Source organism: Castor canadensis, chromosome 11 (assembly GCF_047511655.1).
Source record: "Castor canadensis chromosome 11, mCasCan1.hap1v2, whole genome shotgun sequence".
NCBI lineage: Eukaryota > Metazoa > Chordata > Mammalia > Rodentia > Castoridae > Castor > Castor canadensis.
The window spans coordinates 110,064,530-110,089,620 of record NC_133396.1 but is presented as its reverse complement, the minus strand read 5'-3'; the positions used below and the strand labels follow the sequence as shown (position 1 = coordinate 110,089,620).

At 36.1% G+C, this 25,091-nt stretch overlaps 1 protein-coding gene and 1 pseudogene across 4 annotated transcripts in view; both read right to left on the bottom strand.

Annotated features, from left to right (window-relative positions):
* Positions 1–25,091, bottom strand: part of Arnt (aryl hydrocarbon receptor nuclear translocator) — a 63,911-nt gene that overhangs the window by 37,352 nt on the left and 1,468 nt on the right. For 2 of the 4 annotated variants that reach the window (XM_074048179.1, XM_074048178.1), the window contains exons 2-4: positions 14,255–14,290; positions 8,828–8,939; positions 1,838–1,882 (exon numbers count right to left, since the gene is read on the bottom strand). In XM_074048179.1, the coding sequence (XP_073904280.1) occupies positions 1,838–1,882; positions 8,828–8,939; positions 14,255–14,290 (193 nt within the window). The remainder of the gene's footprint in view (positions 1–1,837; positions 1,883–8,827; positions 8,940–14,254; positions 14,291–25,091) is intronic. The other 2 variants (XM_020155811.2, XM_020155812.2) reach the window with 1 other exon arrangement.
* On the bottom strand, positions 9,920–10,094 carry LOC141414216 (U2 spliceosomal RNA; annotated as a pseudogene).

Genomic DNA, 25,091 nt, shown 5'->3' with positions numbered 1-25,091 from the left:
GCTAAATTATAGGAGTTCTTTAGAAATCCCAGACATTAATCCCTTCTAAAATACATGATTTGCAAGTATTTTCTCCCAATTCCATAGTTGCCTTTTTACTCTGTTGATTGTTTCCTTTAATGTGAAGAAGTTTTTAAGACAGAGCAATGCACTTTATCTCTTTGATAAAAGAAACTCATTCCACTCATCCTATCTTCTATGTAATAGGCAGATAAATTCTGTTTGGTACTACAAAAATTGTAAAGAAAGATATATTGAAAGCAGAAGACCTAATTCCAAAAGCACTATTCTCTGGATGGTCTGAATTTTCCTTTTCTCACTCCCACAGGACTCAGCAAAGATTTTATCAACTTTAAATAAGAATTGCTTTTGGAAGTCAGGTTAAGTCTCACAGAATTGACAGTTTAATGGCACACTGTTTAACAGTAATTTTTTTTTTTTTTAATAATAAGGGGCAAGTTGGGCATGATGGTGGAGACCTGTAATACCAGCACTTAGGAAGCTGAGGTGGGAGAACCTCAAGTTGCAGGCCAACCTGTGCTACATAGCAAACTTCAGGCAAGCCTTGGTTAGATAGCAAGACCCTGTCTCAAAAAAATCAAAAGGGGAAAAAAAAAAAAAAAAAAAGAGGCACACTATAAAACAAGTAACAGGAGCTAAGGACAAAGCTTGGTGGTTGAGTGCTTGCCTAGCATGCGATAGTCCCTGGATTCAATCCCCACCACCACAAAATAAAATGATTAAATAAATAAATACACAAGTAACAGCTGTTCATTATCATAATTTTATATGCTATACTTAAATGCAACTGGCAACCCAGTATGTTTGTTTTTTTCAACATCACCACAAACATAGGAGCAATGCCTCACACCATGAAGTTATAATGGCTACACTACCACTAGACAGTAGAAATTTTGTGGCTCCCATTATATGGGACTACTATCATAGTGATCATTTATGACCAATATGTTGTTATGCAGCACATGAGTACAGTTTGTGACTATTGGACTTTGTACAAGAAATGACCCAGGTTTAGAGCTAATTGAAATAAATAAAGTCTATTCACACGAAAACAAGCAAATCATTTAGTATTCAGTAATATCACTCCCTTTTTGGAAGAACTCCTTTATCAGTATATTTAAAAACCCATTCTCAATGTTCCACGAGATTCATTACTCAAGAATACAAATTCCAATTCCTGCTTCCTCTAGGAGAAGTCAACAAGTATCAGAAGGTATGGTAAGAGTAGTATTTTAACAAACTGTATCTCCTAGTATCCACTTCCTTGTGTGGGAATCTCCAACACTGACTCAGGACATGAACATGACTTGCTTTTGCCAATGGGACATCAGTAAATGCCATAAAAGCAGGAATTTGTTAAGTACAGTGGGATTTGCCACTCAGTTACACTTACATAACAGCCATCACCATATGAAGAAACGTAGTCCTCCCTTCTTAAGGACAAAAGACCACAAGAGAGAGATATGTAGCCATCATAGCTGAGTCTCTCAGTTGACCATAAGGCCAAATGCAGTCTTCTGCACGAGTCTAGGCAAGACTGGCAAATAACCATGCAGTCAATTCACAGAACTGTGAGATAAAATAAACTGCTTTCTTTTTAAGCCATGCTCAACAGGTAACTAATTTATAGGGGGTCATATAAATTTTCTGCCCTCTCTTCACTAAGTTCCTACCTCTGAAATTATTAACAGAATGCTCAAAACCTTTCTGGGATATAATATGAAAATATATACTTTAGGATGAAGCACTCTTCTTAGGCCTACAAAAATAGTACAAGATCATTAACTAGTCTAGAGGGAAATTTCCAAACTCTTACCTCAAAAATTTACTGTTTCCTTCTCCATCATCATCAAAATCCAGCCTGGGGAAAGGCAACAAAAAATTTTATAAGCCTATGAATAATATAAATCATTAAGAAAAAAAAATTTAACACAAGCTAGCTGTAAATTAAAAGAAATAAAGGAAATCTACAAAAGGAGTAAGAATGCACTGAAAAAGAAGAGAGAGGGAAGGAAGGAAGGAAGGGAGGAAGGGATGAAGGGAGGAAGGGAGGAAGGAAGGAAAAAGAAAAGAAAAGAATGCATTCAAGCTTCAAGCCTGTAATCCTAGCTATTCAGGAGGCAGAGATCAGGAGGATTGCAGTTTGAAGCCAGTCCAGGGCAAATAGTTTGAGAGATCCTATCTTGAAAAAAACCATCACAAAAAAAGGGCTGGTGGAGTGGTTCAATGAGTTCAAACCCCAGTACCGCCAAAAAAAGAAAAAAAAAAAGCACTCAAAAACAGTAAGAAAAAAATTAATATGAATGGTTCAGGTTTTTTTCCTTTCTTTTCTTTTCTTTTTTTTTTTTTTTTTGTATGCAGTGCTAAGGATCAAACTTAGGGCCTTATGCATGCTACCCAAGCAATCTACCACTGAAAAACTGAAAAATATAAAAATAGAGCTCAGGTCTATTTTTTATTTCTATAATCTACTCTAAATCACATTACCAGCTTTCTGAAATATCTTTCAAAGCAGTGATATTACATAAGGGAGTGATATAATACATAAGAAGGTTGGTAGTCTGAAACATATATACTACATTCAAGATACTGTGCTAGGTGAGGTAAAAAACAAAAACTTTACTTTCAAAAGGTTTTTTGCCTAGACAAATACAAATGTAAAACAAGTGAGAATGGGAAAATGCCATATGAGCAATACAATCAACATGCTATAAAAAGTTCAATGAAATAAAAGGTGATTTTCACTCCAGCGGATTCAGGAAGATTATAGGCAACAGGTTAGGCCAATCTCCTATTAATGTCTGTGCTCTTATTAAACTAAAATGTCACCAGCTTAACCCAGCAATCACTCTTGGCATCTCGACTAGTGGGATAACCTGGTTTTAAATGGGTAGCATATGAAGTACATGGCATCAATTCTAGAAGTGTTTGTTCCTCTTCCTCCTTCCTGAAGCTCCTGATCATCTATCAAAATCCTAGCCTTCTACACAGTAACTCCATTTCTAAGAATCTATCCTAAAGAAATAACTTGAAATAGAGAAGAAAAAGGTTAGGTATAAAAAAATTTCACTATAGTTCACACATAATAGCAAAATCTTCAAAATAATCCCAAAACAGGAATTAAGTATGTCCTTTTATGCAAACATTAAAAATTATATAATACAGAATCTGAAACAACATGAAAAAAGGTTATGATATGTGATAACGTGAAACTAACTATTAAAAAAGAGTTGGGTATGTAGACTGAAGGAATAAAATAATTCACTGGGGGTAAAAAATATCGATGGCCATTTTCATTGTTCTGAGTTTCTATCTTCCAATATTTCTCTAAAAACAGTACATAAGGATCATGAGTTCAAGGCTAGCCTGAGCTACACAGCAAGACCCTGTGTCTCAAGAAAAAATATACATATTTTTATTACTAATCCTACACATTCATTTCAGAAAATGATAAAAGATAAATAAATCACTCATAATCCCATTACCCAGAAATCTAATGAGTATTCTTTTTTTTTAAGCCATACTGGGGGTTGAACTCTGACTTGAGCTGCTCCACCAGCCCTTTAGCATTGTTTTTTTTGGGGGGGGGGGCAAGAGAGAGGTAGTACTGGGGTTTTTGAACTCAGGGCATCGTGCTTGCTAGGCTAACAGTCTATCACTTGAGCTGCTCTGTCAGCTTACAGTGGTTATTTTTGAGATAATGCCTCACTTTATACCTCCTTTCCTCCTCTCCCCACCGCCAGCCTGGGATTGCCTATTTGCTCTTCCCTGTATAGCTGGAATAACACCAAGCATTGGTTGAGGCAGTGTGTGTGTGGGGGTGTTTCCTCATGAACTTTTTGCTTCGGCTGACTTCCAACCATGATCCTCCCAAGTAGCTAGTAGGATTACAGGCTTGAGCCACCACAGCAAGCTTTTGTTTTTTGGGTTTATTTATTCATTTATTCATATATGCATGCATTGTTTGGGCAATCTCCACTGCCCTGTGCCCTCTGCTCCCTCCCCCTCCGCCCCAGTCCCTCACTTTCAGGCAGAACCTGTTCTGCCCTCTTCTCCAATCTTGTTGAAGAGAAGGCATAAGCAATAATAAGAAAGACATAGCATTTTTGCTAGATTGAGATAAGGACAGCAATACAGAGAGATTCCTAGCATTGCTTCCATGCACATGTGTATTAAAACTCTAACTGATTCATCTCTACCAGACCTCTTCACCACTTCCTGGTCACCTTCCCATACTGACTTCTGTCATTTTAAGGTTACTATATTAGTTCCTCTACAGTAGGCACATCAAACCCTTTCAAGTTTTGGGTTTCCTACCTTTCTCTATTCCTCCTGTATGTGTTCTCCCTTAGCGTGTGACCTGTGTCCAATAGTATTACTACATTTGTTTTAGGTCTAAAGTCCACATATGAGGGAGAACACAGGATTTTTGGCCTTCTGAGCCTAGCTAACCAGTTAAGATGATGCTCTCCAGTTCTATCCATTTACTTGTGAATGACAAGATTTCATTATTTTTCATGGCTGAGTAAAATTCCATTGTGTATAAATACCACATTTTCTTAATCCATTCGTCAGTAGTGGGGGCATCTTGGCTGTTTCCATAACTTGGCTATTGTGAATAGTGCTGCAATAAACACGGGTGTGCAGGTGCCTATAGAATAACCTGAGTCGCATTCCTTTGGGTATATCCCTAGGAGTAAGATTGCTGGATCATATGGCAGAGCTATATTAAGTTTTTAGACAAGGTTTTTTTTTTTTTTTTTTTTTTTTTTGGTGGCACTGGGGTTTGAACTCAGGGCCTCATGCTTGCTAGACAGACACTCCACCAGCCCTATATTAAGTTTTTTAAGAAGCCTCAACATTGTTTTCCAGAGTGATTGTACTAGTTTACATTCCCACCAGCAGTGTATAAGGGTTCCATTTTCCCCACATCCTCGTCAACATTTGCTGTTGGTGGTATTTTTGATGATAGCTATTTTTAAAGGGGTGAGGTGGAATCTTAGTGTGGTTTTGATTTGCATTTCCTTTATAGCCAGAGATGGTAAGCATTTTTTCATGTGTTTTTTGGCCATTCGGATTTCTTTCTTTGAAAAAGTTCTGTTTAATTCAGTTGCCCATTTCTTTACTGGTTTGTTGATTTTGGAGGAGTTTAGTTTCTTGAGCTCCCTGTATATTCTGGTTATCAGTCCTTTGATGTATAGCTAGCAAATATTTTCTCCCACTCTGTGGGTGGTCTCTTCAGTTTAGAGACCATTTCTTTTGTTGTACAGAAGCTTTTTAATTTCATGAGGTCCCATTTGTCCATCCTTTCTCTTAGTTGCTGAGCTGCTGGGGTTCTATTGAGGAAGTCTTTGCCTATACCTATTGCTTCCAGAGTATTCCCTGCTCTTTTCTGTCCTAGCTTCAGAGTTTCAGGTCTGATATTAAGGCCCTTGATCCATTGTGAGTTGATACTAGTACACGGTGATAGACGTGGATCTAGTTTCAGTTTTCTGCAGGCAGAGATAACCACTTTCCCCAGCAACATCGGTTGAAGAGGCTGTCTATTTTCCATTGTATGTTTTTGGCACCTTCATCAAAAATAAGGTGGACATAGCCGTGTGGATTCATATACGGTCCTCTATTCTGTTCCACTGGTCTTCATGTCTGTTTTTGTGCCAGTACCATGTTGTTTTTATTGCTATGGCTTTATAATATAGTTTGAAGTCGGGTATTGTGATACCTCCAGCACTACTCTTTTTGCTGAGTACTGCCTTGGCTATTTGTGGTCTCATGTGTTTCAAAATGAACTTTAGGGTAGATTTTCAATCTCTGTGATGAATGTCATTGGGATTTTGATGAGAATTGCATTAAACATGTAGATTGCTTTTGGTAGCAAAACCATTTTTACTATGTTGATTCTACAATGCATGAGCACAGAAGATCTTTTCATCTTCCTCAATCTTTCTTCAGAGGTTTGTAGTCCTCCTTGTAGAGGTCATTCACATCCTTTGTTAAGTTTACTCATAGTTATTTGATTTTTTTTTTGAGACTATTATAAATGGAATTGTTTTCATATATTCTTTCTCAGTTTGTTCATGGTTGGTATATAGAAAAGCCAATGATTTTTGTAAGTTGATTTTGTATCCTGCCACATTGCTGAATCTGTTTATGGTGTCTAGGAGTTTTGGGGTAGAGTTTTTTGAGTCTTTGAGGTATAGGATCATGTCATCTGCAAATAGGGATATTTTGACAGTTTCTTTACCTATTTGTATTACTTTTATTTCTTCTTCATGCCTTATTGCTCTGGCTAGGAATTCCAGGACTATGTTGAATTGAAGTGGGGAAAGTGGGCACCTTTGTCTCGTTCCTCATTTTAGGGGAAATGGTTTCAGTTTTTCTCCATTAAGTATGATGTTGGCTATAGGTTTGTCATATGTAGCCTTTATAATGTTGAGGTACATTCCTTCTAGTCCTAGTTTTCTTAGAGCTTTTAACATGAAATGGTGTTGAATCTTATCAAAGGCTTTTTCTGCATCTATTGAGATGATCAAGTGGTTTTTGTCTTTGCTTCTATTAATGTGCTGTATTATATTTATAGATTTGCGTATGTTGAACCACCCCTGCATCCCTCTGATGAAGCCAACTTGGTCATGATGAATGATCTTTCTGATATGTTGTTGGATTTGGTTTGCCATTGTTTCACTGAGGATTTTTGCATCAATGTTCATTAAGAAAATTGGCCTACCATTCTCCTTTTTGGATGTGTCTTTGGTTTTGGGATGAGTGTAATACTGGCTTCATAGAATGCGTTAGGCCGTATTCCTTCCCTTTCTATTTCATGGAAAAGTTTAAGGAGAGTTGGTATTAGTTCTTCTTTAAAAGTCTGATAGAATTCAGGAGAGAATTCATCAGGTCCTGGACTTTTCTTTTTTGGGACTCTTTATTGCTGCTTCAATTTCATTTCGTGTTACAGATCTATTAGGGGCGAATATCCTCTTTGTTCAATTTTGGATGGTCATAAGTATCTAGAAATTTTTCCATTTCTTCAAGATTTTCAAATTTATTGGAATATAGATTCTCAAAGTAGTCTCTGATGAGTCACCGGATTTCCATGGTGTTTGTTGTTATCTCCCCTTTTGCGTTTCTGATTTTACTGATTTGGGTTTTTTCCCCTCCTCATTTTAGTCAGATTTGCTAGTGGTCTGTCAATCTTGTTTATTTTTTCAAAGAACCAGCTTTTTGTTTCGTTGATTCTTTGTATGGTTTTTTGGTCTCTGTTTCATTAACTTTGGCCCTTATTTTTATATTTCTCTCCTGCTTGTTTTGGGTTTTGCTTGTTCTTGTTTTTCTAGGAGTTTGAAATGTAGCATTAGGTCGTTTATTTGGGATCTTTCTGTCCTTTTAAAATATGTACTCGCGGCTATAAACTTTCCTCTTAGGACTGCCTTTGTTTACACCAAGCTTCGATAAGTATTCTTTGACAGTTTTTTTTGCTATTCCCACTTTATATACTTTTTTTCTGACACAGTAAAATATTACACATATTGTAACCTCTCTTAAAATATTAAAACATTTTTCTATACTGATACATGTTTGTTACTTCTAACAGCTATAAAATATTACATTTTTAAACAATCAGCTTTCTCAAATGATCCCAATTTCTGATATTTACATTGCTCCCAATTGTTTGCTATTATATTCAACCACAGCACACTATTTAAGAGTAGACTCTATGTTAAACCCCTAAGGTTCACAGCCTAAACTTGTATCTTGCTACTAACTTTGGGATCTTTTAAAGTTACTTATTCATCTTATGCCTCAGTAAGTAAGTTAAAATATATACAACTCTTGGCCACATCAAATTGTCTTGAAGGGTTTTGACAGGGTCTTGTTGTATAGCCCAGGCTGGCCTCAAACTCGAGATATTCCTACCTAAGTCTTCCAAATGCTGAGATTACAGGCATGAACCACCACACCCAGTTAGCTACATAAAGTCCAAGGTGGTGGTGCACACCTGTAATCCTACCACTCAGGAGGCTGAGGTGGGAGAACCATGAGTTTGAGGCCAGCCTGGAATATATAACAAGACCCTGTCTCAAAAAAAAAAAAAAAATAAGGAAAAAATTAAAATATAATACCAAAAAATGAATAAAATACCCCCATTCTTCCAAGCATTTCTAAAGCATCCTCTTTTCAAAGGTTTTCCTAATCCTTATTGACCAAATGTAGCTATTTCCATGCACTGAAAAACACTATTTATTCCCTTCATATTTTATCTTGTATATTTATGTGTATAATTATTATCTCTGTCAGAACTTCAGAAACTTGGAGACAACGAGTGTGTCTTATTTATCTTCAGCTCCTACTAGCAATCAGAACAATGGCATATAGTAATTAGGCATTTAATAAATACTTTTGGAACTAAATGGACCAAACCAAATATCAATAACTTAGAAAAAAAATGTTCTAGAGTTCAAGCTCTAAATTCAGAAAAGAAATATGTCAAAATGATTTTGAGAATGCAGGTACAAAGCTTAAAGAAAGAAGCAGACAGTTTTCTTGGCAATAATGAAATCACTAGGCTTAGTCAGAGTCCTTTACCTTGCACAGATTTGTGGTTAAAAAAAAGAAACCTGCTTATAATAAACTTACATAAACAACATAAATTCTACATAAGGAAAAATTCAGAGATGGAGGAGAGTTACAAAGTTGAAAGTTAACAAAGTTGAAGTGAGAGGGTCAAGAATAACCATGTGGGCTCAGCAACTAACTAAATCAGGCTGGTTTATAGCAGAGACAAACGTGACACTATACTCAAACTTACCCTGGTCTCCGCTTAATAGCCCTCTGGACAATGGCTCCTCCCCCTTGAATGCCAGGCCCTGGGTTTCCAGAAGCAATGGTAGGACCCAGCGTTGGTACATCTGATGTCATTTCTGTCAGGAAAAAAAGAAAGAAATACACATTTTAAAAAAGAAGGGCCTAGCTTATCATCAAGTTGACTAAAAGAAAGGCTCAAGCTATAGATAAAATTTCAGTAGTTTACTAGAAGACTCAAATATTCATATTCAGATTATTCTTCTTGAATTCTTACATTGGCAAAATAGTTCAGTCTTTCCCCACTTCTTACAGTTGGCAACATGGAGTACCATATTCTACAGCCTTCACTTTCTTTTTTTCTTTTAAAAATTGAGACAGTCTTCTATGTAGCCCAGGCTGGCCTCAAATTTGCAATGCTTCTGCCTCAGTCTCCAGAGTGCTGAGATTATAGGTGTACTCCATCACACTTGGCTAGCCTTCACTTTTAAAAGCTTGTAACAATGACATAACAGAAATTTAAAACAAATACATACATGAATTGGTTTATATTTTTCATTCATGCAAAAAATATTTATAACTTTTATTTATTTTAACTGGGTAATTAAACAGATTAATCCAAAAAATAAAAGTCACCCAAATTCCAATACTTAAAATGATAGGGAAAAATACAGAGGGGAGAGGGGATAAAGGAGAATGATGGAGAGGGTGATTTCAATTGTGATATATTTTAAGAACTTTGGTAAATGTCACAATATATCCCCAGTTCAACTATTGAAAAAAAAAAAAAAAAAAGAACAGAAAGTCTCCCTTATCATGTCTCTTTCCTGCCCCTGTACTCTCCCTCTCTTCTTCCAACTCAATTTCATATCCTAAGAATAAATAGTGCTAACAGCTAACACCTGAGTCCATCTTCTCTCTCTTGCTTCCCTGTTTATATACACTTGTTTGATAATCAGAAACAGCACATATTTTCTTAGTAAAAATGGAATGCTGATCAGCAATTTTCTTTCTGATATTTAAATTTACATCATGGATATCTATTTACACACACTCACAAGCACACACATATTTATCCCCCCCAACTTCTGCTTCTGGGATGGGGTGCACTATTTCCAAAGGTACTGTTAATACCAGGCGTAGACAAAGTAAGCTCCTATTCCATATCTCTGCTCCAAAAATTCATACTGTCCTCAGATAGAGGACATATCAGACACTAAACTGGTAAGAACAGATACTAAACTTGATCTTATCCTAAAGGCTGATACACAAATACCTTACTCATTTTTATGACTTCACATTGTATAAATATACCATGCATGTATTTTTTTAATTACAACACTACTTTTAATACTTTGGAGTATGCTCCCAAGATATAAAAATACTGGGAAGGGGTAAACTCCTCACCCTTAGGAGTAGACCAGGAAGACAGAAGCTATCAGAGGGAAAGGAAGCACAAAAGGGATTCCCCAAAGACCCAGAGCAAAGGAAATGCCATCCATCAGCGCTACCTATGAGCAATACAAGAAGCATGAGTATTTTGGGACTGATTCCAAGCACAAAGGCAAAGGGCAAAGGAGATAGACACAAAGCCTCAAAGCTACCTGGGTTCCTTCTCATTTGGCTTTTCTTGTTTCTGCTGCATTCTCTGAGTCCCTCTGCTTGTAGACAACAGCAGAAAACTCATTATCTTGGTGTTTTCTCTTTACAGAGTCACATTCTGGCAGATGGGCTCACATTGGTTACTAACAGTCATGGCTCTGGCAGCAGCTCCAGCCTGCTTTCATCGTGTTCCCTTGTTCTAACCCGCAGACCTCCAAATACATATTTTATTCACCCAAGCCCCAACTGACCAACACTTAGGTTGTTCCCAATTTTTTACTATTATAAATAATTCTCTAAGAGCATTTACATATGCAGCTTTAAATTCTCTATTTAGGATGGATTCCTAATAGGTGGAATTCATTGTACCCAAGCATGTAAGCATTTAGATTTTTTGATGGATACTACTAAATTAATTCCCCAAAAGTTACTGAAATATATACCTTCACTAAGAGGATATAAGAGCACCTATTTCCCTCAATAGCATTGGATATAAATTGAGTATCCCTAATTCGAAAATCTGAAATGCTCTAAAATCTAAAACTTTGTATCAACATGACACCACAAGTAGAAAATACGACATCTGACTTCAGTGTGATGGATCACAGTCAAATCACAAGCACACTAAAAATACTGCATAAAATTACTTTCAGGCTATGTGTATAAAGTGTATACGAAACATAAATGCATTTCATGTTGACTTGAGTCCCATCCTCATATCTCATTGTGTGTATGCAAATATTTCAAAATTTTTAAAAATCTGATATCGAAAACACTTCTGTATCCAAGCATTTCACATAAAGGATATTCAACCTTTATTATGCTTTTTATTTTTTGCCAAATCTTACAGATAAAACCAGTACATTATTGTTTTCAATTGTTTTACATTTCTTTTTTAGATTTGTAAGCCATCTGATATCACAGTTGACTATTTGTATCTTTATTATTTTTATACTGAATAATGTGGGCTACAGTTTAGATATTATTTAATTGCTTTATTATCTCCTCAATGGTTCACTATGTTAAGGTCTTGGTCTTTAAGTGCTGTGGAACCTGTGGAAGGGAGGGAGGATCTAGTGGGAGGTACCGGATCACTAAGGGCATGCTTTCAAATGGACTTTGGGACCCCAATCATTCTCTCTCTTTCTCTCTCTCTCTCTGCTTCCTGGTTTGAAATGTGAGTACTATTTCCCACATGTGTCATTATATGCCACCATCCATAACCCTCAATAGAACTGAGCACAGAGCTATGTCTTTGAACCTCCAAAACTATAAACAAACCTTTTATTTTATAAGTCAGTTGCCTCAGGTATTTCATTATACTAATATAAAGCTAACTAATTCAATGTACCTTTTTCTAATGAGTTTGTAGAATCACCAGTATGTAAAGAAAAAAAAACACTATAAGCAAAAATACAGGAATCAATAGGTTTTCCTTTTGTTGAGTTTTCAAAATTATATTAAAGCAAAAACTACAACACTGTCTGATGTGTTTCTACATGTGTGTGGACCATATATTTAAAATAACTATATTGAAAATGAGGAAACATAAAGGCATATAAAGGAAGTAAAATTTCTACATTTTAATCAAACTGGTAAAGACTTCTATGTATGTATATGTTTATATATATTAGGAAAGAAAGCAGGGTAGGGAAGGGGAGGGAAGAGGAAGGGGAGGGAGGGAGAGAGGAAGGAAGGAAGGAAGGAAATATACTTGAAGATTAATATGTAGGCATTACTCAAAGGAAATTAGGAGGTGCTATAGCAACAATAATCAAATAAAGTAGACTACAGATAAATCTGTAAGTAGCAAATAAAATTTTTCAAATAGCTGGGTGTTGGTAGCTCACACCTGTAATCTTACCTACTCAGGAGGCAGAGATCAGGAGGATCTCGGTTTAAAGCCAGCCCAGGCAAATAGTTTGTCGGACCCTATCTTGAAAAAAACCATCACCAAAAAGGGCTGGCAGAGTGGCTCAAGGTGTAGGCCCTGAGTTCAAACCCAAAACCACACACACACACAAAATGATCAAATACATAGGGCATTATATAATGAGTAAATCCACCAAGGAGACACAATAGTCCTAAGTTTGCATGCACTAAGCCAGAGAGCTGCAAAATATGTGACATAAAACCTGACAACTCAAAAAAGAAAATAAGAGACTTGAATGTGCCTCTGTGAACAAGTTATAGAACAATAAGAGAACCAGCAAAGAAACAGAAGAAAACATCGTCAACCAACGAGCCCTATTATCATTTATAAAAACATCTCACCCAACAACAGAAGACACACATTCAGGTGTCCCTGAAACATGCTAAGGTAGACTACCAGATCATGGGCCATAAAACAAACTTCAAAAGATATAAAAGAACTGAAAACATACATATCATGCTATCCAATTACAATGGATTTAAACTAGAAATCAGTAACAGAAAGGTAGTAAGAAAATCTCCACAAACTTAGAAACCTCACAAAACCCACGGTCATAGAGGAAAAGTCTCCAAAAATAAAAAATACACTGAACTAAATACACATGAAAATACAGCAAAATTTATAGGATACAACTAAAGCTCTGCTCAGAGAGAGATTTATAGCACTAAAATGGTTGTATTTTAAAAGGTCAAATCAATCACTGTAGACTCTCACCCCAAGAGAATGGAGAGAAGGGGAAGGGAGGGAAAAGAAGGGAGGGAACACTAGAATAAACCAAAGCAAGCAAGTAATAAAGAGCAGAAATCAATGAATGAGAAAATGGAAAATAACATAAGTGAAACAAAGAACTGGCTTTTTAAATAGGCCAATAAAAACAAATCTCTAGTAACATGGACAAAAAAGAGAATTACCTATATTAGGAATGAAAACAGGGCTATCAGGGCTAGAGGAATGGCTCAAGCTGTATAGCAGCCTCCCTAGCAAGTACAAAGCCCTGAGTTCAAACCCCAGTACTATAAAACAAACAAAAAGGTCACAAGAAAACAGAGATATCAGTACAAACTCTGAATACATCAAGTAATAATAAATACTAAGAATAACATATACACATAAATTTGACAATCTAGATAAAATGGACCCAATAAACAAAATGACAAAAAAAATCATCAAAAGAAAAAAAAATCACACAAACTATACTGACCCAATACAAAATAGATCATTTTAAAATGGCCCTGAAAACATGAAGGAAAATAAACTCATAATTTTAAAACTTCCCAAAAAAGAAAGCTCCAGGCTCAGATTATTTCTTTGAGAATTCTACCAAACATTTAAAAAGAGAATTAACACCAACTCTACACAATCTCTTCTAGAGAACAGTTGAGGAAGGGGACACCTCCCAATTCTACTTGAAGGTGATATCAAAACTAGACAAAGAGGAAAAAAATTAGAGACCAATATTCCTCATGGAAATAGGTACTGTTAGGTCCCTGGCATTCTTGGGGTGGTCCTGAGGCTAACACCAAAACCAGACCCCCTGATTTATGACTGCTTGCCAAATTTCCCTGCTTGTTTCTCTGCTTACAAAACCTCAGGAACTTCCAGTTACTCAACTAACCAGGCATGTTTACCTGTTCCATCTGGTGATCATAGATAATCGGAGACCAGAGACTCTCCCTCCCCCGTGGCTTGGCCCTTCCTATAAAGCCCACTACCCATTTTCAGCCAAGCTGATGCACTCTGAACCCAAGAGTGACAGACCTGAGGTCTGGTTCCAACAAACCTTTCTTTTCCACACATGGCGTGGTCTTTATTCGGCAGTACCTTACAGGTACAAATATCCTTAACAAAATATTAGCAGATAAGAGGGCTGGGGATGTAGCTCAGTGGTAAAGCACTTACCTAGCAAGCACAAGGCCCTGGGTGCCATCCCTAGTTCTGAAAGAAAACAAAATAAACCAGGTAGCTTTCAACACCCACTCTTGATTTTTAAAAACTCCTCCATGATAGGCTGGAAAAAATATTTTAAATCTTCAGGATCTAGGGCTTGGCAGACTTCTTAGCCTTGACACTAAAAGCATGATCCATGAAAGGAAAAACTAATAAACTGGACTTTGTTAAAACTGAAAACTTATGAGTGGCAAAAGACCTTATCATGGTCTTTCATTAGAGGATGAAAAGACAAGTTACACGGGAGAGAAAACACATGCAAATCAAATATTGACAAAGGACTAATATGCAGAGCAAAAATATAATCTCCAAACATCACACTAAAAGAGCAAATAGTTCAATTAGAACATGAAGAAACACTCCAAAACAGATATAAAAAAGGTAAGTGTAAAGATGTTCAACATTATTGGCCATAGGAATAATGGAAAGTAAAACAACGAGAAGTCATTACATATGGAATGGCTAATATTAAAAAAAATATAACCACCACATATGAGGAAGTAGATGAAAAAAGTGAAAGGCTCACATTGCTGGTGAGAATGTAAAATAGCACAGTTGCTCTGGAAAATAATTTAGCAAGTTTCTCAAATAACAAACAGGCAACTAACATGAGATAACAACTGTACTTCTAGGCATTTATTTATCTAAGAAAACTGAAGACCTGTGCTTACACAAAAACCTGTACACAAAAGCTAGTAACTGGCTTATTTATATTTCCCCAAAAGTGGGGAAAAATACAGAAGTCTTTTAACAGGTGAATGGTTAAACAAATTAATACACCCACACTCTGAATACTAGTTAGCAATAAAAAGGAACAAACTATTAATACACACAACAATCTGGATCCATCTCCAGAGAAATCAGGCTGAATGAAAAAAGTCAACCACAGAAAGTTATATACTATATGATTCCATTTATAAAACATTCTTGAAACAACAAAACTATAGCAATGGAAAACAGATTAGGAACAGCCAAGGGTTAAGAAGGGTGAGGACAGGACAAAACTGGATAGAGCTATAAAAGGGCACCAAGACTTACCCTTGTGATGATAGAAAAATTCTGTATCTTGGTGTATCAATGTCAATATACTAGTCATGACATGAATTGTAGTTCTTCAAATTATGAGCATTGGAGGAAACCAGCTAAAGGTATAAGGGATCTCTTCTGGAGTTTTTTTGGCAGTGCTGGGGTTTGAACTCAGCACCTCACTCTTGCTAGGCAGGTACTCTACCACTTGAGCTTCTCCCTCTTCAACAGCCCTGTTTTGTGTGGGCTATTTTTAAGATGGGGTCTTGAGAACTATTTGCCCAAATTGGCCTTGAACAGAGATCCTCCTGATTACTGGCATGAGCCACAGGCACTTGCCTGGGTTTGTTTTGTCAATTCACGGTCTAACGATGTAATCCAGGCAGAAATCCTCCTTCCTCAACCTCCTGAGTGCTGGGATTACAGGCATGCACCACAACACTCAGCTCTCTGTATTATTTCTTATAATTACGTGAATCTAAAATTACTCAGAATAAAAAGTTTAATTTAAAATGCTTAAAAACATTTGATTATACACTTCATCTGCCTTTTAAACTTTAAAGTTCTAATAATCAAAAAACTCATGAGGTTATTTCAATTCAATCTAATTTATTAAGTAATTAATTTTGAAGCCAGATGCCAGTGGCTCACACATGTAATTCTAGCTAGTAAGGAGGCAGAGATAAGGAGGATCGTGGTTCAAAGCCAGCCAAGGCAAACAGTTCTGCGAGACCCTATTTCAAAAAACCCTTTACAAAACTAGGGCTGCTGGAGTGGCTCAAGATGAAGGCCCTGAGTTCAAGCCCCAGTACCACAAAAAAAAAAAAAAGGAATTAATTTTGAAAAACAGTACCATTATGACCCTATTAACCATTCAGGAATACCATATCTTTCATTTATTCTGATCTTTTCTATTGAATTTCGATACAATTTTTATTTTTCTTCACTTATACATCTTTTTCTTCCTACATTTTTTTAGGTACTTAATAGTTTTTTAATATTGTTGTGAGAAGCTGGCTTTGAATCTCAATTTTCCCAATCTTTGCCTCCTGAGTTGCCGGGATTGTAGATATGAGCCATGATACCTGGCCTTATTTTCTTATTTTGTTATTACCAGAAATCTTATTCAGGAGGGCAATGGTAAAATTCAGGGGGAAGGGATTAGAAACTTGGATAAGGAAGAACTTTATTTTCATTAATTTCTAGCTGAAAGTTAGCATTCAATTATGAATGTAGACAGCAAACCACAGAAGTATTAGCAGTATCTGTGTGTGGCTCTGTCAACAGAAATTACGTATTTTCATACCATATTCCATACTACCTTGAAAATTGAGGTAATTATTGGACTTGACACTACATCTTGTTACTTACTACTTACAACTTATTATCTTAATATTTAGACAGTTATACTTTCATACAGTTGACTTGCTGTGTAATATTATGTACTGCTATCTCATGCATTGAGTACCATTCTAAGAAGGGTTCATTATGTGTCACCAAACATCATAAAAGGTCTATAGCATACAAAAAATTAACAAACATTGATCTAAGCTGGGTGTGATGAAACACAAGTCTATAATCCCAACATGTGGAAAGCTGAGGAAGGAGGATAAAGAATTTGAGGCCAACCTGGGCTCACATAGTGAGAGCCTGTCTCAAAAATAAATAAATAAATAAAACTTTGATCTAGAAAATTTCCAAAATAATATGGGCATCTCCACCTTGTTTGTCATTTTCCCTGGACTTAATTCTATTGATTTTTTAATAATTTTTTAATAGTAAGAACGGAGGTTTTTCATCAGAAACAAGTGCTTTTGTAAAGCATTTATCAATAAAATCTTTTTTTCTCTTTGATAACAACATGAATTATATAGATTATTTTCATGGTGAACCATTCTTGAATTCCTGGAGTAACCCTATTTAAAATTAGTGGGTTAAATCCATGTCCATCCAGCACCACAGAATGTGATTTTATTTGCAAATAAAGTCGGTGAAGATGTCATTAGTTAAGCTGGTGGGCCCTAACCCCAAAGACTGCAGTTTTTATAAGAGAAGGGAGAGGGAAATCTGGATACAGAGAAAGTGATACAACTACAAGCAAGAAGACAGAGAGAGGTTTCTCCTTCAGAGCCTTCAGATAGAATTAGCCCTGCCAACATCTTCATCATCATTTCAGATCTTGAGCCTGGAGAGCTGCAAGAATAAATTTCTGTTGTTTTAATTCCTCCAATTTATGTTCATTTCTTACAGCAGCCATGGGAAACTAATATATGAATGATGCCTATTTCTTTTAATATACTGTTAGATTTGATAAGATTAGCTCCATTTATGTATGTATGTATGTATTTATGTGTGCTGGGGATCAAATCCTCCAAAAATAAGGTAATAAAGGCCAAAATGAAGATGGCAGAATGAAAAGACAACAGAACAGTACCTCTAAAAATTTTAAACTACAGACTTCTGAGTTAAAATAGTACATTAAATGTATGCACCTATTTCTACTACTGCTTCTCTACACTAAAAAAGGACAGAAAAATATGTAACACAGAACAACAAGAATGGAAAATAGGAGGAAGATAAGAACAGTAAGTTTTTTGAAAGTGGACATCAGATGGATATAGGTCTACTTTGGTAGGCCTATAATAACTGAATCCTAAACCAACAAGGAAAAAGGTAGAAAACCAACCCAATTTATACTATGGAGTCCCCAAAATCTCAGGAGCTGGTGACTCCAGGTACCAATGGATGTGCAGGGATGGGTGAATGAAAGCTAAAAGGAGAATTAGTCCCAACATGTATTTAAGAAGGAAATGGATTCTGATCCTCAACTCTATTCCTTTTAGCCTAGGTAACTGCTCCTTCCCCACCCTACTAAAAGATAGACTTATTCCTCATTAAGAGTATAAACCAAATATCCTGTCATCTAGAGAATAGGCAAAAATGAAAAGTGATGATTCCATACTAAAAACAGGGAAACTAATGTTAATGTATGCATATTGTATGTTTCACTTTCCTCCTGTGTTATACCACCTTTTTTCTATATTCCACGTATCCACCTTCTTGGTTTATGAGTCTCTCTTATGGGCAGAGCACATTCTCTAATAGGTTCCTGAGAAAAGGGTACAAAAGATACCTTAGAAGTATGAAAATATCTTTTTTGTAGTTCACTGGTAGTTTACCTGGATACAGAACTCAGTTTTTTATTAGCACATATTAATTGTAAAAAAAATAATGGATTTCATTGTGGTATTTTCATACATGCCTATAATGTACTCTGATCTTATTCACCCTCCCATTACCCTCTCTTATTCCCCCTCTCCCCAAACCCCTTCTCCTTCCTCAAGGATATGGAATTCTAAATTGAAAATTACTCTCCCTAAGAATTTTGAAGGTATTGCTCCATTGTCCTCTACTTTCCAGTGTGATTATTGGAAGCAACATTAAAAATTCCCAATTCTTTTCAATATGACCAATTTTTCCTCTCTCTGAAGCATGTAGGATATTACCTTTATATCTATCTATCTTTATACTTACTTATCTGTAAACTTGAGCATAATGTGCCTTGCTTAACATGGGTGTGTTTGCATCTAGTAGTCTAGCCCATTCAATCTGGAAAGTCGCCTCTTGCACTTCTGGGACATTTTATTTAAACAAAAACAAAACAAAAAGTTTTATTAAAAAAATAAATAAATAAAAATGGGAGCCGAGAGCCAGAGGCTCATGCCTATAATCGTAGATACTCAGAAGGCAGAGATCAGGAGTATCAAGGTTTGAAGCCAGCCTGGGCAAATAGTTCACAGGCCCTATCTTAAAAAACCCATCACATGGAACTGGACATGTGGCTTGAGTGGTAGAGTTCCTGCTTTGTAAAAAACCCATCACAAAAAAAGGGCTGGTGGAGTGGCTCAAGGTGTATGCCTTGAGTTCAAACCACAATACCACAAAAAAGAGAGAAAAAGAAAGAAAGAGAAAGAAAAAGGGGGACAAGAAAACCAAAAATAATGTCCAGGACTTCTATTTTTGTAACAAACCTATAAAACTATCTGCCTTTAAATATATGCAAATTTAATTTTGATTAAAATAACTTTAAATATATATATATTTTTTTGCAAAAGATGATCTGATATCCATCCAGATGAAGTAAAAAATCCAAACACTTTTCATTGCTTAGTCTTAGGAATTAGGAAAATTGTGTTAGTCATGAAAGGTACAGACAAGTTAGAAAGGGCATCAGATTTGAAGGAAGTATTAGTGAGCATATACATAGTATGCTAAAGATTGAACAGAGTTGTGTTTTGTTTATTTATGAGACAAGGTCTCACTATATATTCCATGATGGCCCTGAACTTGCAATCCTCCTGTCTCTGCCTCCAGAGTGCTACAATTAAAGGCATACACTACCATACCCAGTAGAATGTGTTTTAAACAGATCAAAATATAAAAAGCAAATGCTAAGCTGAGGGAGAAAGCAACCAGCAGTTTAAAAGGCAGGTAGGTGAGCAAATAGAAATGAAGAAAACTGCTTGGCTTATTAAGAGTTCTAGCCCCAAAAGTGATTAATAAAAAAGTAGAAGCATATTAAACAGAAAAAAAAAATGAGCAGGCCAAAGGAACAAAGAAGGAATAGTCAGTGAGAAAGAACAAGCAATGTACAGCATTTCTGTACACTCTATGCCTTAGTTTCCTCATCTGTAAAACAAGAATATCTAAGATTGATGTAAATATTAAATGAGATAATAATAAGGACTGAGATAAAACATTTAGAACAGCTGCCAAATTATTAATGTTGTTACTATTATAGTTATAATAAATTTATTCCTGGTGTCAATGACTTAGTCTTCTCTTTTCAAAGATACTTTCACATTAATAGTGTATAAAGGAATGAACCTCCTCCAATGCTGGGGTCTACATTCACTCATTAATTCAATAAACATTTATTGACTCCTGGTCCTAAATACTAGGCACCACTCTAAGCACTGACTTGCCATGGTGAACAGGGAAAGCAAAAGTGCCCCTACAGAAGGTATATTCTAGTTACACTGTGGAAGCCAAACTTACTTCGTCCATTCAACTGGCGAAAATGTGAAGGGAAAACACAAAAAAGATGATGAAAGATGCAAATTTAGAGAATTTATCTGAAATTTATACTCTAACATAGAGGCTAACCAGTGATGTAGAAAAGTGTAGTCTGGCATATAGAATAAATAAATGTGTGCATTCCTTTCTCTGGGCTTATTTTCTTATGTGTAAAATGAAAGAGGTTGTCTTGTTTACAACTGTAACATTCACTAATGTCTATTTACTGAAGTCATCATGGCATGAGACAGCATTCTTAAAAACAGATGTTTCTAAAGCCTGGTGTGTTGGTATACACCTCTAATCCTAGCACTTGTGAGGCTGAGGCAGGAAGAGCAACAGTTTGAGGCCAGCTGGGAATACTTAATGAGACCCCTTCAAAACAACAAACAACAAAAGCAGATAGTTCTTCAAGCAGGGTTTTTATCACTGGGTGTTTTCAGAGAGGCTTTATATGTGTTATTTTATTGTTACATTTAAATCAGCTATTCAACCACAGAAACACTGGATAGCAAATGATAGAAATGTGACTCTTGCATCTCTTTACAGGACTAAATACTAGATAATTAAGATTTTAATAAATATTGTAACTAGTGTGGGGGGGACAGAGATAGCTCCAAGAAAGTTTCCATTCACAGCCAAGGATGTCAATTTTACTACTTTTGGAATTAAACAATTCCAAGATGTTATGCCCTAAATTAACTGAGGGAGGTGGGGGGGGGATTATTTAGACCTTGAGTGCTACAATTTAGCTTTTGTAGATCTTGTTGGCATTTGAAAATTTCTATAGTTATGGTCTCAGAAGAAAGTCATCTCTAGCAGAGAACAACAAAACACTTTCACAAAGCATCCACAAACCAACATACTGTCATCCCTTAGTAAACTACTGGAATGAGGAGGAACGTCTCAGATGCAGAAAACTAATCTAAGAAGCCACATTGTGGGGGCGTGGGGGTGCTAAAGTTTGAACTCAGAGCCTTATGCTTGCTACAACTATCTGCCCAGGCTGGCCCCAAACCACAATCTTCCTGATCTCTTTCTCCCAAGTGGCTAGGATTACAGGAATGAGCCACCGGCCTAGAGAGTCCACAATTTCAAAACAACAAGAAAACTACAGACTTCCAAGAATACCAAAGTATCTACTTCATCATTTCTAAGAAACAGACAATTCCAAAGTTTGGTGCTACAAGTCTATTGCATAAAACATATTCAGACTGAGGTGTCATTTCAAAAATGTTAACTGTATTTCAACTGCCAAAGTAGTAATATAGATAGATAGACAGACAGACAGACAAGATAGAGAGAGAGAGGGATAGACAGATAGATGGTACTGGGGTTTGAACTTAAGATCTTGAGTATGCTAGGCAGGCACTCAACCACTTGAGTCATTCCTCCAGCCCTATTTCATTATGTTTAGAAGGTCTTTGCAATAGAATATAATTTTTTAAAAAACTACCTTGAGGCTGGACATGGTGGCTCAATCTATAATCCCAAGCTACTTGGGAGGCAGAGATGGGGAGGATCATGGTTTGAAGTCAGCATAGGGAAAAAGTTAGCAAGTAAGTACTCATCTCAACAAACAAGCTGAGCATGGTAGTGAACACCTGTAATTTCAGCTACACAAGAAGCCATAAGTAGGAGGACTGCAGTCTAAGGCCAGCCCTGGGCAGAACTGCCAGACCCTATCTCAAAAACTACTAAAGCAAAAAAGGGCTAGGGATATGGCTCAAGTGTTAGAGGGCCTGCACAAGACCCTAAGTAAGAACTTTGTTAATTTATGTTTTTAAAACTATAGATAGGTGAAAATTACATTTTAAAAAACTTTGTCTTAAGTGTCAGCCTTAGAAACCCAGTGTTCCTTTATTTGCCCTCTATCACATTCTCCATACATAATAAATTGTCATAATAGCACACAGGAAGACTTTTCTGCTAATAAGAATACCACAATTCAGGGATGAAAAGCCTATTAGACCCACTACAAAATAGTTCACATCGCAGGTTTGAATGCTGAACTTTAAATCTCAGAGAAAATACAATTACATGCACAAGCATTGTTATTACCCTAAATATTAACTCAAATGAAGCTTAGTGTCAGTTTAATTAGATTGAGAGACATCTAGGAAATGAGTAAAACACACTTCTGGGTGTGTCTGTGAAGATGTTCCCAGAGACAATTGCACATAGGTCAGCAAACTGAGAGAGGAAGGAAGATCTGTCCTTAACATGACCCATCCAACAAGCTGGGATCCCAGTGGAACAAAAAGAAGAAAAAAGGAGCACACCAATACATGCAAGCTCCATTTTTCTTGAGTGAGTGCATCTTTTGCTGCTGCTTTCCCCCATGGACTTCAACTTCTTCAATCTTTCAACAGGGACTCACAGGAGCAACTCTCCAGGGAGCTTCCAGACCTTTGGCCTCAGACTGGGACTACACCATTGATTCCTCTTGTTCTGAGGCTTCTGGCTTCTTAAACTGAGCAGTTACTGGTTTCTCTGGTTCTCCACCTATAAGCAGCCATTATGGAACCATCCAGCCTCAATGGCTGTGTAAAGTAATCTATTTTATTTTATGTAAAAAATCTATTTTATTTTATGTGTGTGTATGTGTATGTACATACATACATATGTATTCTATTGGTTCTGTTCCTCTAAAGAACCCTAGTACAGCTAGATGCCAGTGGCTCACACCTGTATTCCTAACTACTTGGGAGACTGAGATCAGGAGGATCTTGGCTCAAGGCCAGCCCAGGAAAATAGTTGTCAAGATTCCATCTCCAGAATAACCAGACCAACAAAATGGACTGCAGTTGTGGCTCAAGTGGTAGAGCACCTGCTTTATAAGCATGAAGCTGTGAGATAAAACCTCAGTGCCACCCAAAAAAAAAAAAAATGAATACAGTAATAGAAACAGAAAATAGACAAAGATAACTCAAAATATAACAAAAGAGAATTTTCCCTGAAATTTAGCAAGAAGAAAAGGTCAACATAAAACCATACTGTAGCTGTCAAAAATGTAGTAGCAAGGGTTGATGCAGTGGCTCAAGTGGTACAGTGCTTGGCTGCTTAGCAAGCATGGGCCCTGAGTTCAAACCCCAGAACTGAAAAAAAAAAAAAAATTGCTGCAGTGAAGGAAAAATGGAAGGAAACAGAAAGGTACTAAGATCTCATCTTCTCAGTAAGGAAAAACTCCATACTGACTATATGATTAACAAGGCGATATTTAAAATTACTGCCTCTGCCCTCAATATTTTATGATGCCTTTTTTGAGTATTAGAAAGATTTAGAAAATAACATTTATTGTAAGAAAACAATACTTAGAAATTCAACAATCTCTTAGGTTTCATGTGTGTTTCTTTTTTTATTTAATTTAAATAAAATTAGATTTAGTAACATTAATAGCAAATATAGCCTAATTCTCTGGTCATAATTGTATTTTTTTCTGTTTTGCTTTGTAGCTATCTATATCCCAATCTAATATGCCCTTATGTGACCATCCATATTCAGAAAAATATCTGGAATAATGTTTGACCATTAATAATGATTATTTCTAGATAACAAAATTTGGTATAGCTTTACTTTTTTCCTTGAAATTCTCTGTTCTATTTGAATTCTTTTATAATGAACTTAGTTTCTAACAAAAAATGAAGCTCAGACAGAAAAGTGAAATATATTTTAAAAAAATCTTTTGCAGGGGGGAAGTAGGTAGCTCATTTACATGTAAGTGAATGTAAAAACGATAAAATTAAAAAAAAAAAAAAAACTTTTGCAGATGTGTGAAGACAGAACTAAACCAGTATTCACTCCAGCAAAATACAAAGTTAAAAAAAAATTCAAAGAAATTATTATGCTGTCCCTGGTCCCTACAATGCTTAAAGGTATCACAACACAGCAAGGAATTCTGAATGAAAATTATTCTTTTCACTGAGCATAGTACATTTCCATAGTATGTCCCTCCATTAATGGGTCTCATTTCCCAAAATGCAACAGGATACTACTAAAAAAGTCCACTGCACACGTATAATCTCTTCCTTTTGACATAGAAGGGCACAGAGAAATATGAACAAAAATATATATATTTCTGATTTCATTATCATGTATTGAACACAGGATCAGTAAGTTAGAAGAGACTGAAGAATTTTTCAACACCAAAAAAGAAATCTTTCCAGGCATGGTAACTACTTGTCAATCTGTTAATCCAAGTGGGGAGTTGAGGCAGAAGGAATGGGAGTCCCAGGCCAGCCTGAGCTACAACGTGAGACCCTGTCTCAAAAAAAACAAAACAAAAAAGCAAAATCTAAAAAATACATAAGCAAGCAGCCAAAGTCTGTTCAAACAAAATCATTTGTTTCATTAACAAGGATTCTGCACATTGTAAAAATGTTATTTTCTGCTTAGAGATTTAAACTGATACTGATCAGGTTATGAAAATATGGTCAAGAGACTGTCATTCTGGTGATTGTTGTTTAAAAACAAAACAAAATAAAGCAACCCCACCCACACAGCTGGAAAAAAGCTTCTGACATATAACTAAAACTTGTTTACCCAGGCCACATCTTAATAAGAGAAATGCTCTGCAATTTGACAAAAGTTATATAAGGATTTTGCAATGTGTGATCAGTTTAAAATTTTATCTACTCCCTAGTTCACAGGTAGGTTATTTTACTACAAGGCCAGGTTTTCCCTAACA